Below are 18,654 nucleotides of genomic sequence, written 5' to 3'. Positions count from 1 at the left end.
CAGTTGAGTGTGTTATTCACAACTTGAATTAGTCACATACCTGGGGAGATTGTCAAAATTGATTGATAAAGGCCACCCGCTCCTGATCCAGATGGGAGCATGTTGGGCCTTGGTATGGTGCAATCCCCAGACGCCAATTGTCTTGTTCATCTGATCAAATTCAACATAGTGGGAGGGTAGAGCAAGATGGCACTGCTCAAGAGAGGAAACACAGCTCGAACTGTTTTTTTCTTCCTATCCCTCATTGTATCAGCATGTTTGAGCAGAAGCAAAGGAAACAATTATCCCAAGTTCTGCTGACATAGCTTTTCACACAATCCAAATGAAAAAGTTCAAAATGAAATACAAAGACACAAAAAAACCCAAACTTGATAGAAAAACCCGGCTTCAGAAAGAGTCTGAAGGCAGCTGAAGCTGTCCAAAGGCTGTAGAAGCAGTACAGCTCTTGGTGCCTGTAATTCTTCAAACAAAATCTAGTCTAAAAAACCCGGCTTCAAAATCGTTTTGAAGTTGGTGTTGTTTATCAATCGCCTAAATTTATGGCAGAAACTTTTGGAGATTATTATTTACATCCATATCAGTCTATTTGTGCCTAAATTGTGCCCTACATTTCATCACAATTTGCCTCAAGGTCAAAGAACTTCAGAAAATCCAACTTCTGTATATAATCCGCAATTACATATAAAAATACTACCCATGGACAAAGGCTGCAGGGAACAGAAATGTGGAGAAACATAATGTGGAAAATATTATCATATATAATGTATATGTATATTGACAAAGATTGAAGATATTCAAGATTCCAGTCTTGTGTATAGTACAAAAATAGTATTTTTCATCCGTGATTTTTTTTCAAACCTCAATAACTCAGTCAATTTACATGATAAAGTTTAATAGACTATATATTCTTGATCTGTGAATACAGGAGCAGGTGTGTACAGATTCATGATGTCATATGTTGACATTGAAATTTTGGTGGTCTGACAGGCAAATGGCCCCACATGATATTATGTTGAAGTCACTTTGAAATCTTTCTGAATCTTTCATCAATCTTTCATGAAGCTGTGGTAGTCTCTGGCCTGCCAGAGCCTGGTAGCTGGGGGCTGTGGGCCAGTGGAATCCACATTGGTTATCAGTCCTGGCTTTGGCCTTCAAGTCACATCCCAGGGAAGATTGAGTGATCCTTGATCTTACAGGGGGTTTCAGGTAAAGGCAAAAATAATGGAAAGGTGTAGCTATGTGGTATTAGTCTATTGATCTCAGTTGCCAAGTCAATCTGGGGGAATTGGTCACTTTTAGCATCCTGCCTGCCTCAAACTCCTGCCCATATCCCCACAATGACTGCACATACCACCTCCTGACCATACCAATGGTCAAATCTTCCTTTGAAAGTCAGCCAACTGGAACACACCACTGCCAGCAACGTATTTCAGATTTTCCAATCAAGGTATCTTTGGATATAGATTTTCCTGGACACACAGTCCAAGGAATTGATTCAAGGCTTTCTTTGGCCCCAAATATTGCCACAGAGGCTCAGATCAATTACCCAGCTGCTGCGTCTAAGGCTATTGCCACACAAGGATACCTCAGTTTCAATCCAAGGCATCTTTGTTGGTGGTGCACCTACCACCAGATTGGGTAAGTGATGTACTGGTCCCTTGAAGTGTGCTGACCTCAAAACATCAAGAAACCAACACCAGGACTGTAAGGCCACCATGGATTCCAAGCCAAGTAGTTACCTGATCATGACGTATTCCTTTGCACACCTCGGAGGCAGGTCCCAAAGCCCCCACTATGTATAGGCCTGCCTTTGAGAGCTCTCGAAGCCGTGCTGAAGCGTGCCTCAATTCCAAAACCCCTGCCCGCCACGTATGTAGGCCCCGAAACACCCGCACAACGGCAAAGAACAGACCTTCTAATCACGTGATTATGCCCGTCACCTGTGATCGTGTATGCTTCAGTCGGGGGTAAAGTCGCTCGAAACTTCAGCACACCAGCACTGTGGTCACTTTGACTGAAGTCATGGGCCTTCCGACTTCCAAGCTTGAATAGAATCCTTTCTCCCTTACACTTAAAACCTTCGAGTATCGCGTACGATGGCTCCAGCAACTGAAGTCAAGAACTGGGTCGCATCAACATCACCAGGACAGGGCGTGTCCGACGACGAGGAAGTCGATAAAGAAACTATGAACGAGCTTACTTGGGATAATCTATACCTGCGCGCACGGCCTAAAATCATTACATCTAAAATCTCAATTCGAATACCATTTTTGACTGATGAGCTGCTACGGCTGGTAACGGGGACGAGTGCAGCTTCACAAGTCCAACTGTCGGACTTGATCAAGCTGTTGTTTCAGACGATTCCGAGATACGAGGACTCCGCATCGCGCAATGCTGTACTCAATGTATTAGGAGCGCTCATCCGCCGTAATGATATAGACCCCGGACAAAATTCAAATGGAGAAAAACCCAAGCTCATGTCGACAATAATCAAGTGGATATCACACGAGTCTGCAAAGCTTTGCGAAAGCCCACATGGCAATGCCACGAGTGCGGGGAGTACCCGTTTGGCGATGCTGATCTGGTCCTGTCATCTTCTTGGCATGATATGCCAGTCGCACAAAGAAGCTAAATCGGGGACCGTCAAGGACCTCGCCGTGATGCTCAACGCACTAGGTCAGCTATTAGACAGCATGCACGACCCAGCTTCCACTCGGCCGGTCTTTCAAAAGTCTGCTGTGGTCATAACTAGACGAGTGATTCGCAATGTGAGTGATTACTGGTATACTCTAGTTCCATCTTCACGACTGATGAGGCTTTGCGAGGAATTTGTAGAACTACGAGCAAATTCCACAGATTTTGGACATCTTGGTACAGCTTTCATCAACTTCTGCCAATGCCTGTCTCCTGGGCCTGGTGATAGACGTTTCTTTAAGGTTGAGAGTCGGCAAAGAAAGAGACAAAGGCAGTGTTGACGGTGTAGGATTAGGCTACATCTCGATCCACAAGGTGAGGCTACTCAGCAAAACGCCGCTGGTACGATTCTGCACTGTTGAATATTTCAGCTGATATACCGACATCTCGTAGGATAAAATTCTTCAATGGTGGATATCTCAAGTTCTATCTTCTCGAACGCAACTCCCTTCTCGGACTACGGCCGCATTTGGTGATTTTTTTCGGATCTCATCAACTGCAGAAGATTATCCAGAAAAAGTTGCTCCAAGCGCCCATAAGATGATGCTCCGCTCGCCTGAGATTGCTATGCCCGCGCTGTCTATTTATCTTGATATGTCTCCTCACAAGCTTTCGGCGGAAAGCCGCCTAGAATTCTTGCCTCTTCTCTTGTCAGCCAGTAAAAGCAGCAAGTCAGAGATCAAAACAGCGTTGCTACCCTTTTTCGAAACAGTTTTTCAAGATATCCCTAGTCCACATGTACCTACAATTGCCGAGGAAGTCAGCCTTCCTCTCAAAACGGGCAAAATCTCGAGCCCTGAACATCGCGCGGCCTTATTGAACTTTTTAGGAAGCTTGAGACCCGGGGAGCACTCATCTAAGTTGGTTACCATCTGCTGTGACACACTGATGAAAGAGACGAACGAAGAAGCGTTAAATGGACTCCGGCTTGCTATCACTAATCACCTTTCATTCATACTCTCCAGTGAGGGGCTTGACGCTCCCACTGCGTTGGCGATCACTAAAGCGATGCAAGATATCAAACCACTGACTAGAAGGACCGCGTGTAATGCTGTCGGACTGGTATTTTGGAAGTCAAATTACGAAAGAACTGATTCTGAACCTGTCATCGAGGTGATGCCATCTACTGTCGAGCTGCTCGCATCTCCACTTAGTAAGGCTTTCGAGGCGAACCTGAAGAATGCATCTACGAACCCTCTCACGTCTGCAGCGGGTCCTCTGGAAGGATACGTAGCTGTCTCCCTTGCAAACACATGCTTGTTTCGTGACCATCCTCTAATCTCAGCCATTCGAAAGAATAATCAAGTTTTGACAACGCTTACAGCCGGCCCACCTAAGCCTAACTTCATGTACCTTGAAAAACTATACCGAAGAGCGACTTTTACGGTTGATGAGAGCATGTGGCTTGTTCGTGCACTGGATTCTGTCTTTGGCACCGTCCTAGAACAACTAAAGCGAGATTCGGCATTCCGGTATGTCAACATACTTTTTTATGTGTACTACATCGAGTCTCTGAAAAGTCGCTCGCAGGATTTTGAATGCTCAGGCCGTATTGTTCTTATGCACCGAGTCACCCTATCATCTCACGCGACAGTTTGCGCTTTCTTCACTTTGCTGTTGGTTCAAGGCTGACCCTAGCGTTACAATCTACGTTCTTCTTGACGGCTTGAAACTTTTACTTACCGTACGTTTCCTTGTTCAGCCTCTACGATGGACACCACGCGACTTGTCTTCTAGACTGAGCTATTTATTCATTTATTGACATTGTATCTTGTCAGTCGGTCGTCGAATCTGGCGATACGATCAAATGGTCAAGGATGAAATGCGTATTTTCAACCCTCTTCAAAGCGACCGCCAAATGGGATGAAGCACTTCGAGTTATGCTTCTGAGTGAATGCTTTGTTGTATGTCATCACGTGTTTTTTGGTACGAGTTTTTTCGCTACTTGTCCCCGCGGTGGAGATTGTACGCTCACGCAAGATCCATTGCCCCGAAAATATCAAAACAGACCCTTTGTCGTTTTTCTGGATAGACCTGGTGCATTCTGCCGGACTCGATCCAAAATCGGTCATCACCTCGAACTTCACGAGCCTTCAGAATAATGTCACGACAGTCCTAACACAGGATTCGAATCGTCAGACTCATTTGGCTGACGCTGCATATCGATCTATATCCAGTCTATGCTTTGTGGTTCCTGATATTGCTGTTCCTATGTATGTCACGGAGATTGTGGATTCGTTGAAGTCTGAAGCCATCACGTTCATTGGTACATTCGAGACAGGTGTATGGAACACACCAGTGGGACAGACCTATGTTGATGGTCAGTCTGTGTGATATAACTAATCAATCATCTCTCTACATTGTCATATATTCTACGAGCCCCCATACTAACGGCCTAGCCCTTTTCCAGTTCTTTCTTCCCAGAAGGATAACAGCTCTCAAACAAAGAATCGAAAAGACAATTCTATCGAGGCCTGGGAGCTTGAGTTACGTGCTGATCTTGAGCGAAAAAAAGCTGGTGGTACCAAAGTCCTGAGTAAAGCCGAAAAAGCGTTGGTGGAGACCCAGCTAGCGAAAGAGGCGGATACCAGAAAGCATGTCACTACAACGTTGCATAAGCTAAGACACGCCTTCAAGCTGATTCATAGCCTTATCGAGGCACGCAAGGGCGCCGAGCAAACACTGGCCGACTATACCGCGACTCTGGTAGAAAAGTTGAGTGCTGTGATGCACACGGACGCGATGGGCCTGGTGGCTCCTGAGGCAATATCTGCTTTCACGGTGAGTAGGTCCTTTTGACATCGGACTCGAAAGACCTCTCATGCTTCACTCCACACCTTGCCGCCGTCTCCAGGCCCTCGGGCAACTATGTATGGCGAAGCTCGGTAGCCTTCAAGGACCCTTGACCATTGCTGTTTTGCGTGGTATGAACGCTCAAGGGCTGTCCACAGAGGTGACTGCCGAACCGCTAAGTGGTTGGTCAGTTTATCTTTTATCCTCTTGATCACATTGCTTATGTATGTCCGGTTAGACCTCGTGACCCGCGTTCTATACAAGATAAGGTCGCTAGCTGAACAGCAGATCCTCGATGGCCTCAATTTCTGCTACGTCTCACCTTTCTTGACTCGCGTCATACAATCAAGAGGGATCGGTGTTACTCCTACTAACATCGAAGAGGGGATCGAGCAAGTTGCTTTGGTGATGGACATCATGATTTTTTCCGGTCCACAAGGTTGGTTCTGAACACTCCTCGATTGATGCGATCGTCCTAATAACTAATCTACTTGCTAATTTTATCAGCTTGCAAGGTTCATGATCTTCGGTCGACAATCATGCAGAATTGTCTGTCCGTAATCGGTGCTTTCCCGCAGTTGATCAAGCCAGCAACCACGGCTCTGATCAGCATTGGATCAGCAATATCAGTAGATGCTTCAGACAAAGACATACAGACACTCCTCGGAGGACTTCTTTCTCCTGAAGCCCAAGCGAGATACGCAGCGTTGCAGGCGGCTCTGGTAGGCATTAGACCCCTATGACTTTGCACCTGTCATCACCACAAACAACACAACCCGACAAATCCTAATGATCAATGCCACCCTATTTTCTGTAATCACCAGCCGCTCGATTTGACAGACATCGGCTGGTCTGCAGAAGTGTTTTTAGCTTGTCATGATGATGATGAACGAAACGCAAATCTTGCGTCGGACTTGTGGGCTGAGAATGGTCTCAAGACTCACGAACAGGGTCTGGATTCTATACTACCACTATTAGGTTAGTGACTCATGCGGATCATATGTTGATGCGTACTCACGCTTCGCTACAAACCCATCAGAACATCGTGCTTCTCCTGTTCGAAATGCCGCTGCCAAATCTCTTGCTTCGGCCGTTGGTGATAGGCCGCATCTGTCCAAGCAGATTTTGCAAGCAATCTCATCTAGATATGAATTTCTCGTGAGCCGATATATTCACAGGAATGGTGCATTATACTGATTCAGATCAACTTGTCTGCGTAGGCGAGAGAGTTGGTACCTGAATATGATCAATTTGGGATGATCATACCTGAATCTCTTGATAGGGAGGATCCCTGGCCGGTCCGATTTGCTCAAGCTGATGCGTTATGCGCCCTGGCACCGTTTTGGACTCCACAAGACATTATACCACTTTTTGATTTTCTTGTAGTCAAGCAGAGCTTGGGAGATCGGAATGAGGACGTCCGCACCAGGATGCTGGCGGTAAGTCTCGCTTCAAACATCTTTGGGGCACTGTCTGACCTCCACACTGCCTATGCGTAGGCTGGGAATGCGGCCATTGACCTGCACGGAGCACATCATCTAGAAAAATTGATTGCGACATTCGAAGAGGTTCTCACACGCGGCAGCACTGGGTCTGACGCGGCAGATTATGTCACGGAGTCTGCGGTGCTCTTATTCGGTCGGCTCGCTCGCCACCTAAGCGCTACAGATGAACGTTTAGTAATAGTGATCGATCGACTGGTTGATGCCTTGAAGACGCCTTCGGAGGTAGTGCAGAGCGCAGTGTCTGATTGTTTGCCACCTTTGGTTCGCTTACAACAAGATCGAGTCCCAATCTTAATACAGCGATTATTGCAAGATACTCTGACGGCCTCAAAATACGCAGAGCGACGCGGGGCCGCCTACGGACTAGCTGGTGCTATCAAAGGTCGAGGTATAACTGCGTTGAAAGATTTTTCAATCATAGATAGCTTGCGTGATGCTCTAGAAGACAAAAAGAACACGCGCGGTCGACAGGGCGCCTTATTTGCGTTCGAAATACTAGCGAGCTCTCTTGGACGGTTGTTTGAACCTTATCTGGTTCAGGCTACATCGATACTACTATCAACTTTTGGTGATGGGTCCGCCGATGTCCGAGAGGCTATTCAAGACACTGCACGAATGATCATGAAAGGATTGTCTGGACACGCAGTGAAGATGATTATGCCGGCTCTCTTAGAGGGTCTTGAGGATAAGCAGTGGCGGACTAAAAAGGGGGCCATTGAATTAATGGGCGCGATGGCGTATCTTGCCCCGAAACAACTTTCAATGTCATTGCCGACCATCATCCCACGCTTGACAGAAGTCCTAACTGATACTCACGCTCAAGTTCGCGCAGCGGCCAATGCTAGTCTCAAAAAGTTCGGAGAAGTAGTTTCCAATCCCGAGATTTCTGCCATGCAGGACATCCTTCTTGCGGCATTGGTTGATCCAGCTCGGAAGACAGCACGAGCATTGGAGGGACTACTCGGTACTGCTTTCGTACATTACATCGATACATCTTCGCTCGCACTAGTCGTCCCTATCATTGAGAGAGGCCTCCGAGAGCGTAGCGCCGACATCAAGCGCAAAGCGACTCAAATCGTGGGAAACCTTGCTACTCTAGCAGAGGCAAAAGATCTGTCACCTTATTTGCCCCAGCTGATGCCAAAAGTCAGGCAAGTGCTGGTTGATCCTGGTCAGTTCATTTCAACACCAGTCTTGAATGCCGAAGTGTCAGACAGTACTGATGGTGACATTGTTTCTCAGTTCCGGAAGCTAGAGCGACTGCAGCTAAAGCGCTAGGAAGTCTCGTAGAACGATTAGGGGAAGATAGTTTTCCTGAACTCGTCCCTTCATTATTTGAAACGCTTTGTGCCGACGCCAGTGGTGTCGATCAACAAGGTGCAGCGCAAGGTCTCAGCGAAATCATGTCAGGACTTGGAATTGAAAAACTTGAAGATTTATTACCCGAAATCATCAGTAATACCAGCAGTCCAAGGGCTTATGTTCGAGAAGGGTTCATTTCCCTGCTCATCTTTTTACCTGCTACCTACGGTGACCGGTTCTCACCATACCTCGGCCGTATCATCCAGCCAGTGCTGAATGGTCTGGCGGATGATTCGGATTACGTGCGAGACGCATCAATGAAAGCTGGAAGGATGATCATCACCAATCATAGCGCCAAAGCCGTCGATTTGTTGTTGCCAGAACTTGAACATGGTCTTTTTCACGAAAGTTGGAGGATTCGTCAAAGGTGCGCATTCTGAGAAAATAGCTATCGGCGTACCTGTTGAATGCTGACATTTATAATATGTGCCTATAACAGTTCAATCCAGCTCATAGGAGATCTGTTGTTCCGCGTGTCTGGCATCACTGCCAAGGCAGACATTGACGTCGACGGAGAAGAGGACGACGCCGTGGCGCCGACCGCGGAGGCCTCTCGTGTCGCTCTAGTCGATGTCTTGGGAAAAGATCGTCGCGATCGCGTACTTGCGGCAATCTACATCATCCGCCAAGATTCATCTGGCATCGTTCGGTCAACTTCAGTTCACATCTGGAAGGCCTTAGTGCATGTGAGCGTTCTTTTTAAAATTGTGGCTTGATTTGATCGACCGGATTACTCATCTCACACGTCCTATCAGAATACACCCAAAACCGTCCGTGACATCATGCCAGTCCTCAGTAAGTTCCTTTGTGGGATCCTCGTCGATGTCATTGCTCATTACTGTTGACTTTTTTGAATTCCAGTGCAAACCTTGATTCGCACCCTAGCGAGTAGTGGAGAAGAACAACGGGAGGTATGCAACGGCGATTTCAAGCTCGCCGAGATAGATGTTGATTTTGATTTTCCTCACACAGGCTGCTGCACGAACCCTGGGTGACTTGGTTAAAAAACTGGGCGACAGCGTTCTCAGCACGATCACAAACATCCTCCAAAAAGCGATGCTATCTGACGACATTCGGACTCGGCAGGGTGTGAGCTTGGCGATCATAGATGTGATCTCCAGTATCACTCAGAATCAACTAGAAGATCACGAAGGACCTCTCATTGCAATTGTGAGGATGGCTTTGGTGGACCAAGACCCAAGCGTCCGATCTACTGCTGCACAGGCATTTGATTCTCTTCAACAACGTGTGGGTAGTCGAGCAGTCGAGGAAACGCTACCCACTCTACTGAGCGCATTGCGTCAACCTGGCGCTGCATCAGAAGCTGCTCTCGCTGCCTTGAAAGAGCTTATGCGTATCAGAGCTGCTAGCATATTGCCCAGATTACTCCCAGTACTCACTAAATCCCCGATCACAGCATTCAATGCCAGGGCACTGGCTAGTCTTGTTTCGGTTTCCGGCAGCTCAGTCAATAGATACTTGTGTGCGATTGTCGACAGCCTAAGATCAGCATGGCTTACAGAGCAAGACGAAGACATTCGAACCGCTTTGGATAATTCACTGCGTGTATTATTTGATAGCATAAAAGAATCAGATGCTATGAACACGTTGATGATGCATTTGCTTGAACTTGCCAAGTCACCTTCACCGGCCCAACGAATCGACGGTTGTAATCTTTTCGGGATCTTCTGTTCCTCCAACACCAGTGACGGGTCAGAATATCACATCCTCTGGATTCGGCAGCTATTTTCACTTTTTGAAGATCCAGTCCCAGAAGTGATTGATTCATCGTGGATGGCCATGGATGAGATGGTCAAGACTATACCCAAAGCCTCACTTGACAGCCTCGTGGTCCCTCTCCGACGAACGATCGAGACCACTGGCTTGCCAGGCCGACATTTGCCGGGGTACGCATTCTCGCATAAATCCAAGCATTTCATTCTCGTATGGCAATATCATAACTGACCCGTACCCACAGTCTTTGCCGACCGTCGGGACTGAGGCCTATCATGCCCATTCTTCTGCAAGGTATCCTGACAGGTACCGCAGAACAACGTGAACAGGCCGCCTTGGCTTTTGGCGATGTTGTGGAACGAACGTCACAAGAGTTCATTAAACCTTATGTCACCCAAATCACAGGCCCCCTCATTCGAATCGTCAGTTGATCTTGTGTACCTTCTTGATCCCTCTGTTATCTGACACTGCCTTTTTCTTAGGTTGGAGATCGTTTCCCCGCCCCGGTCAAGTCGGCTATCCTACAAACATCCGCTACCCTGTTGCAGCAGATACCTCAATTTGTTAAACCCTTCTTTCCCCAGCTTCAACGTACATTTGTCAAATGTGCATCTGATATGAGTTCGGGTACAGTTCGAAGCAAAGCAGTGACGGCTCTTGGGCTCTTGATGAAACACCAACCACGGGTGGATCCTCTTGTCACAGAGTTGTTGGGAGCGATAAGAGGTGCTGAAGACGACGAGATACAAGAGTCGATGACGTCTGCTCTCGCGGCCGTAACCTGCAATGGTGGCATGAACATTAGTGATAGTGTTATGTCTTCATTGATATCATTCACGGAAGAGACTTTGCAGGCACCGCGGCATCTTGAACCTTTTGCTAACGCGATGGCCCGCTTAGTGTCAGCAATTGCACAAACCCAAACGCCAGGATTCCATGCTCTTAACATGTAGGTGCTTTGAGTGTTTGCTTGAACTAGATCGGCGTCCTCATCGCAACTTTATTTGAAAACTACCCAGATATTTGCTTGCCGATCCTACAACACCATTGGCGATCATGTGTTTGCGAGATTTGGTTGAGCTCGCTGGTGACGCTATCCAGCAGATGGGCGTAGATGAGCCAATCACTTCGCGTATCTTGGCAATTGCCGCAGAAGTTCAGGTAAGTGACAGCGACTGAATCCACTTCTACATCTCATAGGAACAGATTTATGAACAATTATATCGAGTTTGAGCCCAGCTGATGGTGAACCCATTTTCTCTTCCTAGCCGCCGGTTATCGGTAGACCAGCAAGAGAAGCAAAAGAGCTTCTCCGATTACGAGGCAAATTGGCTGATGACTGACTGGGGATGAGATAGCTTCCGAGAGAATGATGTGGATTTAAAAATGACAAAATGCCTAACATGAATAGAAGATGCACTTGATGAAAGTCCTGTACTTGTTCGGCATCGTGCTGTCATTGCACCGAGTGAGCAAAAGCCTCTCAAGAAAGGAGAAGATGGCTGGTTTGGAATGGCTGTGGTGCTCATCAACATCATATTTGCATATACTTACAAACAAATATACATGGCCAGAAAACTGCTCCAAACCCTTGATACCAATAGCTAAAGTGCAGTTGGACAATGCAGCTCATGGATATCGCAATGTAATGTAATATGTCCCGAAACGCGTCCAAGTGCCTCATGTGGCCAGACCAGCTTTTGGATCTGAACAAGCCGGATTGAATCTACGTGGCTCTGTTGGTCCTCCTGGAGTCTTCCTGCCATGGTGGACATTCTTCACTCTGACCGGAAATGTTCCGACTGATTCATCCACTATCAAAGTTAACTCTTCTCTGCAGGAAGAACACCTTTCCCCGATGACCAATCGTTCACTTCTTGTCCAGCCATCCTTCTTTCTCATCCAATCAAACCATTTCCTCCGAAATACAATCCTTGAACCTCAGTCTTGAACTTTCAGACGCCCAGCGATCAAGTCCCACCTTTAACAAAGTTTGATCACATCTAAGTGAATGGCTACAATTGTGAATACTCCCGAAACTCACCCAACAGGAATCGTTATCCCTCATCATGTTGTCGAACCAATTTCCAACTCACCAGATACTCCCTTGCAATCATCTGCGCCAAGCTCCATTCGCCCGATCTTGCCGATTCATCCTACTACGACACTCACTCCTATAATTTCTACTGCGTCCCCTACGGATACTCCAAATGTCCGTCCAACTCCAAGCCCTAGCCCAATAGATTCATTCACTTTGGACACCTCAACTACAACGGATCTTTTGACGATAGCCGCTAAGAACAATTCTATCACTTCTCCCACCTTATCTTCCCTGTCAGCTTCTGGTTCTCACCACCAAGGTAGTCACATATTATCTGTAGTAGGTCCATTGATAGGTGTTTTGGTCTTCATTATATTTGGAGCGTCGGGGTTACTCATTCTCGTCAAGCGGCGTCACAGAGCCAACGATCGACGTCGCGATACGGCTCAGTTTGTTCCCATTTCAGCCTCTCGGTTTTCTTTTAAGAGGAAAAATCAAAAGCTCGGGGGGATTGGAGACTCCCCATCTTCGAACCAAATGCAAAATCCTCCCTCTTATCCTTTCCATTCAACGGGTCAACTGGAAGCCATGAATACTACTCATTCCATGCGTTCGATGGAACGCATCCGATATCCAGACTTGACCGGCCTCCCCGTTGCTCAGCTTCATATGGCTCAGAGGAACCGCTCAGAACCCAAGGCGCACGCCTTGTATCCCTCTGATTTACAATACCCCGTATCTCACTTTAGTTATACGGGCGAAGAGCTGCGAAAAGGCTTTTGAAGTTTGGTACGCCAAGTTTTCACACTCTATATCGTTTTTCTCGGTCAATGTGCCTTTTCTGATATTCATCCCCCTGATTTCCTGGCCACCAGCTTCCTCTGGGGAAAGATGGCTGGATTCTCAACAATCAAAACCTAATATCAAGGGTCAAGGACAAGTCAAGTAGTTCTATTAGAATTGATGACCACACATTACACCATCACCTCACTTCATCTCATAATTTCACAAATGTATTGTTACAAATTTCTTGTGTTGTGTCTTTTTTCACTAAATTTGCAGGTCACCATTCTTTTTTTTGCCAGTATTGATAAAACTTTGTACAAAAGTTACCTAATAAATAGTTTCATTGTGCTTAATTATCCTTTGGTAACATAGCCAGGCCATGTCAATTATGTGTACTATTTTTACATTGCACTTGTACCACATGTTTTTTCTTTCTCAAAGCAGCTGCTCAGATAGTAAGGACCATTTTTGAAAAATATCATCCTTGAGCACCAAACCACACATAGTCAAGATAGAATTGGTTGATTGCCCTTCAAAAGTTAGAACAATCCTTTAGCCATCATGGACATTTTTTTTGTCAAGCCATGTGTATTGCAAAACACATTGGTGACAAAACAGTATCATCTCTCATGTCAATCCTACTCATTCTCATTGTTGTTTCTTTACAAAACAATCCATTCACAAATCACATACTTGAATAGGAATTTTCTCAGGCAGATGTTGGGTGAAATATCATAAGTCCAATACTCAAAATTTTCAAACCCTGATTCTCCAAAATTGGTTTCTTTTTCTTCTTGTTGTAAAACTGATAAATGTCATAACCAATATTAATAAACCAAAAAAATGAAAACTTGAAAGTGAAATACAATAGCCGGTCTCAAACCAAATCCGGTTGCCAATAAACCTGGTACACCCAGTTGATTTCTTGACAGTCACTTTGTGTATTGAGTTGAAATTTTTGACACCTCCCAGCCAAAAAGACAACTAGGTGTACTGGTTGTTTTGGCAACTGGGTTTGGTTTGAGACTGGCTGATTTTGGATTTTGGATCATATGTGATATATTTTGAAAGATTATCCCTTGGAATAAACTTTTCACAATATGAGAGTGAAATCAGAACTTCAAAAATTGACAAATCCAACAGACTTCAAATTTGATGCCCACTGGTCTAGTTATACATGACTGCATGGATGTAATATTTTTCTGCTATGCAGAATGATTTTGATTGATGTCAAAAATGACTAAAAATGCAGTGTCAATGTACATGCAGAATAAGAGCAGAATTTCTGCATTTTCAATCATTTTTCACTTTGGAAAAATAATTTATCTGTGCCATGGTAAATATGATGATTAGGGGGAACAAAACTTGAGTGCTGTCATCCTCCCCCTTGTTGAATCTCCAATGTGTGATTTCCCTGTGACAGAATGACAACACTGCACTGACACTGAACCTGAGTGGCGCCAAGGAAGAGGGTTGTAGTAAGAAGCTGTAAGGAGGACTCACAGAGAGGTCTCCAATTTGTCCTCTTCAAGATGATGTTGACTGAACTTTGACAATGTTTTCAGAGGCAACATAAGTGCTCAAGTGTACACATCCCCACACCTAGGAATCATAATCATAGTCCCCTTCATGTGATTTACCTAATCATTCAAGTTCTGCAGTTTGTCCCAAACCCAGTATCCGTAACGACTCTAATTAAATATGTAAAGTGGAGCAGGTTATGGTGGTTCTAAACACCTTGATTTCAACTCTGACACTCCAGATGGATTCACAACTACTGATTTGTGAGATATTTGCACAGTTTTTTTGTTGTATGGTTGATTTTGTGTTGTTTTGTTTTGCTCTTAAGTTTGTTTTTGGCATTATGTCAACTTTTTGTGGGTACATGTATAGTGCGTGGAGGCAATTCGTTGCCAATTCCAAACCAAGGCCCAAAACAATCACTACACCTCAAAACTTATCGTATCAACCAGACAATTGGAGTTTCGGGATGCTCTCATCAAGTGCATTCCATTTATATCTTTTTGGTTGTTTTTTTTCAAAGGGGTATATCTATACCAAGACATCACCTTTTCCAAAAAAATGGCCTTTGGAATGCTCTCATCCAGAGCTATTGCTGCATATCTTTTTAAAGAAAACCGATGTTTTTTTATTTTTCTCAAAAAAAGACCTCAATTACTATTTGATTCTCTAACTACGTGTGTTTTTCACATATAAGATGAAGATGAAAGATGATGTTTAGTTATACAGAAAGACAAGGAAGTTGTGTGACAGAAGAAAAAAGAACAAATGAAGAAAAAACAAAAATAAAGATGGAAAATGTAAAAAAACAAAACCGATCAAAGATTTTCTTCAGATGCAGCTGAGTCAAAGATGCGGCAATGAGACTTGTAGACCTGAGCTGTATCATCAATTCTGACTACCCTTTGCCTAAAGAGAAGGATGATAAAGATGATTGGTGATTCTGGCTGATCAGGTTGATGTTCCATATAAAGTACTTACATGAGTTGGTTTCTTAATCGGTCAACCTTGCTGAAAAATCTTTGTATAGTGATGAGAGGGCAACTTGTCCTTACCTTTTCCCATAGGTCCTTTGATTGTTGCAGTGTGACAGCTGTGTCGCTCAATGGCCGATACGCTAGATCATCATGCAACGTGTTTGTTGTCAGTTGATGAGGTCTTGAGATATAAGGATTCAAAGAGAAAAAACTTACCCCGCTTTGTAAAGCACCAAAGAAGCTCAATTGGATTCCATTCAAAGTGGAATTTGGGTAAGAACATACATCAGTGACCTGCCTGTTCAATAACCATCTGAAGATTTGGTTTTTTGTTAGCAAAGTCAGACTGGCTCGAAAGGACTTTGAATGTGCAGCAGTCAATGACTTGTTCTGAAGCTTTGCTCGCAGGTGAAATGAGATTAGGATTGATCACTTCAAGATCTCGGAGAAGGCGCTCGGCTCAAAAGATCTTGTCTTTAGCAAGACCGGTCTTCCGGCAGTCAGCACATTTCAGTGTCATGGTTGGAAGTCCTCACAACTGGCGTTGTTTGTTGTGGTGATCCCATAAACCACGCTCAGCAAGGACCTGTCTAACACCCTTTGATTTTCCAGCGAGTTGAGTCCGAATGATTGTTTGCAAAGGTCATTGTTGGTGTAATTCCACGAAGATTTTGAGGGATGTTGGGATCATCAACAGGGATGGTGGTGTTTTGAAGTTTTGGTTTGATTCCACCAGGGATAAGGTTCATTGATTGAACTCGGAGTGCATTGGTTGCAAATGATTCATGAGCAGAGGAGCAGTCAAATATGAATAGACCTTTGAAAAGATTTGAAAGAATTCTTTTAACTGTCTCAAAGAGTATATCCTAGATGTGTCTTAGCTAGAAGTGATGAAGTAGGGAAACTGAGGGCACAGTGTTCCAGTTAGACACTTCAAGCTTAATGCTGGTCTACGCCGAGAACAAAGATAATACTGACCTGAGGGCACAGTGTTCCAGTTAGACACTTCAAGCTTGATGCTGGTCTACGCCGAGAACAAAGATAATACTGACCTGCAAGCTCAAATGAAGAGATTGAGCGGCGCGTGGTACAGGGTAAGTTTAACAGACAATAAATGATGTTTGATTCTTTTTGACACCCACCTGAGGGCACAGTGTTCCAGTTAGACACTTCAAGCTTAATGCTGATCTACACCGAGAACAAAGATAATACTGACCTGTTCAGGTTCAGAGACAACAAACAAGAGAAAAGATATGGAAAAGGAATCAGACTCGACACCAACTAAAAAGTGAACAAAGAGACAGAAAGAAATCTACCTGCGAGCTCGAATGAAGAGATTAAGCGGCGCGTGGTACAGGGTAAGTTTAACAGACAATAAATGATGTTCTTAAACATAACCCAGCAAAAGATAAAACAAAATAAAGAAGATTAGTGTTTAGAAAAGATTTGATGATAACTAATAAGGTGATTGACTTACTGATTCTTTTTGACACGAAAAGAATCAGAAAAAGTGAAATTGGGAGAAACTGAAAACATAAAAGAGACCCAGAAAAAATTCTCCCATCCCTTGATACATCTCAACAACAAATTCACGCCTAACATAAGTGCCCCTTGATTCATCAATCCCAAAAGAGACAGAAGATTTCCAAAAGAGGAAGTCAACCATTTCAACACCTGTACACGCCTTAAGCCTTCATACCCTACTTAGGTAATGATCTTTGACCACCTTACACAATACCATCACAACAACCTTGGCAGTTTGGGTTGAGGAATTCAAACATCAGGATCGCAAGATCTACTACTTGATTGATTAATTGATGACAATTCCACCAGTCATCTCCTTTAGCCCCAGGGTAGATTACAACAGCAGCGTCCTTGAAGGGCAGGCTGGTGGCTGTATCTGGAGGTACAGCAAGGTGTCCATGCTTCTTCTCAATAAAATCGGATTGATGAATAAGCTTACCGTCGCTCTTCCTTTTGAGTGCGGAGTCATTCTTTGCAAACCATCCCATCCTTGGCTCTTCCCCAGTATGGAGTGTGCACTTGTCATGATAAACCCAAACAACCTCTCAATCTGAGCCTGTAAGTGTTGGATAAACAGGAATATTGAGGCTGTTTCCAATAAAATTTTGTTCACGCTTGATGAAATCGTTCGGACGTTTGTCATATTCTTTTTGATAAAGTACAACATCTGCACGCTCATGGCCATCATAATAAAGTCATTTCAAATAAGGCTTAAATTCCATACCCATTCTATGCATCCAGTGATTACAGCGAAGTATACAATTCATGAGTGGAGATTTTCCTCAAACTTTGGAAGGATTTATTTATTGATGTGCTTAGACAGCATCTTGGGTGTAACCTAACCACCTGTGCGCACTGGATCACACCTAATGTATTGGATGATACTGTATACTGCATCATCGCATGTACTCCAAAAACGTCCCTATAGAATTAGCTAGTTGCATAGCTGCTCCTAGGGTAACCCACACTGCACAATGAAAATGGCTAAGTCCCCACTTTTCCAAGGGGACCCCCTTGGTGAACTAACTCATGTACATACAACTATATCACTACCCCAGTTTTCAAAATTACCACCTCACTCAGAAACTCACTACGTAGTAAAAAAATCACCACCAGAATATATAACCTCACCACCATAATTCAATCATCACCACTGTATCGCAGCTATTACCACCACATCAAAAATATTACCATCAGAGTAAAAAACTTACCACCCGGATACAAAACTCACCACTGCAGCAAGAACCTCACCACAACAGTACAAGACTCACCACCCCAGAATAAAACTCACCACCTGAGTTTTAAACTCGCCACGTGGAAAAACTCTCACTACATCACACCACATTACAACTCATAATACTACTTAATGTAACCTCACGACCTAACCTTCCACCTTACTACTCCAACCACCTTTACTCACACCACCCCAGCGAATTACCCGTACTGCACATCCCTCACCATCCGCTTCGATCGTCACCTCAATCAACATCACCAAACCACAATCCAATCTTACAGTGAAACTGATGGAAGCATCCACCGAGGCGAAGCAGGAGTATGTATTCCCGGTACCCAACGTATTTGAAATCCAACACAAAGACCGGCGCAAGATGGACGATTACGTCGCCTCGTTTCCAGCCACCCAACATGGATATCGCATACGCATTGGGCGATCACAACCTCGCACCAGTCCCGTATCACATTATGAGTGTTATCGATC

The 18,654-nt window shown here is 44.7% G+C and overlaps 2 protein-coding genes across 2 annotated transcripts; both read left to right on the top strand.

Annotated features, from left to right (window-relative positions):
* Positions 1-2,096: 2,096 nt before the first annotated feature.
* MELLADRAFT_116468 (uncharacterized protein) lies at positions 2,097-11,751 on the top strand (the record flags this gene model as incomplete). The annotated part of the gene is made up of 23 exons (XM_007410096.1): positions 2,097-2,768; positions 2,836-3,009; positions 3,088-4,166; positions 4,225-4,378; positions 4,473-4,659; positions 4,727-5,014; positions 5,105-5,475; positions 5,549-5,669; positions 5,726-5,926; positions 5,995-6,209; positions 6,312-6,465; positions 6,527-6,645; positions 6,708-6,926; positions 6,987-8,163; positions 8,235-8,721; positions 8,794-9,040; positions 9,110-9,149; positions 9,216-9,265; positions 9,327-10,261; positions 10,333-10,510; positions 10,571-11,037; positions 11,108-11,249; positions 11,357-11,751. 23 exons carry the CDS (start codon positions 2,097-2,099, stop codon positions 11,429-11,431), a joined length of 7,752 nt encoding a protein of 2,583 aa, XP_007410158.1.
* A 348-nt stretch (positions 11,752-12,099) lies between these two features.
* Positions 12,100-12,912, top strand: MELLADRAFT_63166 (uncharacterized protein; the record flags this gene model as incomplete). The annotated part of the gene is made up of 1 exon (XM_007410097.1): positions 12,100-12,912. One exon carries the CDS (start codon positions 12,100-12,102, stop codon positions 12,910-12,912), a length of 813 nt encoding a protein of 270 aa, XP_007410159.1.
* Positions 12,913-18,654: the final 5,742 nt, after the last annotated feature.

The sequence above is a fragment of the Melampsora larici-populina genome, assembly GCF_000204055.1.
Source record: "Melampsora larici-populina 98AG31 unplaced genomic scaffold MELLAscaffold_18, whole genome shotgun sequence".
Taxonomy (NCBI): domain Eukaryota; kingdom Fungi; phylum Basidiomycota; class Pucciniomycetes; order Pucciniales; family Melampsoraceae; genus Melampsora; species Melampsora laricis-populina.
This window is presented reverse-complemented; position numbering and strand designations above follow the sequence as displayed.